Below are 1,537 nucleotides of genomic sequence, written 5' to 3'. Positions count from 1 at the left end.
GACATGGGTTTAACGTCGCCACTCGACGATTTGGTGAAGACAGGGGTTTAAGGTCGCCGCTCGACTGTCGATGGAGACATAGGTTTAACGTCGCCGCTCGACAATTTGGTGAAGATAGGGGTTTAAGGTCGCCTCTCGACCGCTGATGGAGACATGGGTTTAACATCACCGGTTGATGATTTGGCGAAGACAGGGGTTTAAGGTTGCCGCTCGACTGCTGATGGAGACATGGGTTTAACGTCACCGCTCGACGATTTGGTGAAGACAAGGGTTTAAGGTCACCGCTCGACCGCAGATGGAGACATGGGTTTAATGTCGCCATTCGACGATTTGGTGAAGACAGGGGTTTAATGTCACCGCTCGACCTTCGATGGAGACCTGGGCTTAACGTCGCCACTCGACGATTTGGTGAAGACAGGGGTTTAAGGTCGTTGCTCGACCGTTGATGGAGACCTGGGTTTAATATCGCCGGTCGATGAGTATTTGGGGAACGTTTCATTTTTCATTTCGATCCTGCAATCAAAGGGCACAGGAAAAACGGAAAGTACACCTCAATTACATTAGCGCACCTTTCATCTAGCTCGGTACAACTGGAGGTTGTTCGCGCTCCAAGGGTGTTCTAGCCGCCGCCCGTCTTCATCCTCTAGGTAGTAAGCACCCGAGCGGAGCTTTTACCACTACTTTGAATGGTCCGGTCCATGGAGCTTCTAGTTTAGTGACATCGCCAACCAGCTTTACTTTCTTCCACACGAGGTCGCTGACCTGGAATGACCTCGGGATCACTCGTCGATTGTAGTTTTGTCTCATCCTCTGCCTATAGGCCATCAGCTGAACGACTTCTTTGTCGCACGTCTCATCTACAAAGTCCAACTCCAGAAGCCTCCGCTCGACGTTGTCTTCACTGTAGTGCTGTATTCGATTGAATTTGAGTTCGACCTCGACAGGGACGACCGCTTTGTCGCCGTACACCAGGTGGAACGGGGTTACACTCGTTCCTTCCTTTGGGGTTGTGCGGATCGCCCACAACATGCCGGGGAGCTCGTCTACCCAACTCCCCCCGAAGTGGTCGAGCCGAAATCGCAAGATCCGCAAGATTTCCCGATTGGCGACTTCAGCCTGTACGTTGCTCCGAGGGTATGCTACGGAGGTGAAGGTCTGCTGGATTCCATACTCCTCGCACCACTCTTTGAGTTTCCGTCCGACGAACTATCTGCCGTTGTCAGAGACGAGCCAACGCGGAATGCCGAACTAACAGATGATATGCTGCCAGATGAACTTTTGGACCATCTGCTCAGTTATTTTCGTCAGCGGCTCAGCTTCAACCCATTTAAAGAAGTAGTCTACTGCAACGAGTAAAAACTTTCGTTGTCCGGTTGCCATGGGGAAGGGTCCCACAATATCTATGCCCCATTGGTCGAACGAGCACGATATAGTGGAATCCTTCATTTCTTCGGTCGGTTGATGAGAGAAGTGATGGCACTTTTGGCAAGACAGGCAGTTAGCTACTATCCGAGCGACATCTCCCTGTAGAGTCGGC

The 1,537-nt window shown here is 51.5% G+C and overlaps 1 protein-coding gene across 1 annotated transcript; it reads right to left on the bottom strand.

Annotated features, from left to right (window-relative positions):
- Positions 1–495: 495 nt before the first annotated feature.
- On the bottom strand, positions 496–1,029 carry LOC122031298. The gene is made up of 2 exons (XM_042590425.1): positions 676–1,029; positions 496–513 (listed from the first exon to the last, which is right to left on the bottom strand). The coding sequence occupies exons 1-2, from the start codon at positions 1,027–1,029 to the stop codon at positions 496–498; spliced, it is 372 nt and encodes a 123-aa protein (XP_042446359.1).
- Positions 1,030–1,537: the final 508 nt, after the last annotated feature.

This window comes from Zingiber officinale, chromosome 11A (genome assembly GCF_018446385.1).
Source record: "Zingiber officinale cultivar Zhangliang chromosome 11A, Zo_v1.1, whole genome shotgun sequence".
In the NCBI taxonomy this organism is placed as follows: Eukaryota; Viridiplantae; Streptophyta; class Magnoliopsida; order Zingiberales; family Zingiberaceae; genus Zingiber; species Zingiber officinale.
This window is presented reverse-complemented; position numbering and strand designations above follow the sequence as displayed.

Bases quoted from the DNA above. Each gene is read 5' to 3' on its own strand.
- LOC122031298 (XM_042590425.1), bottom strand. From the start codon at position 1,029: ATGTTGTGGGCGATCCGCACAACCCCAAAGGAAGGAACGAGTGTAACC.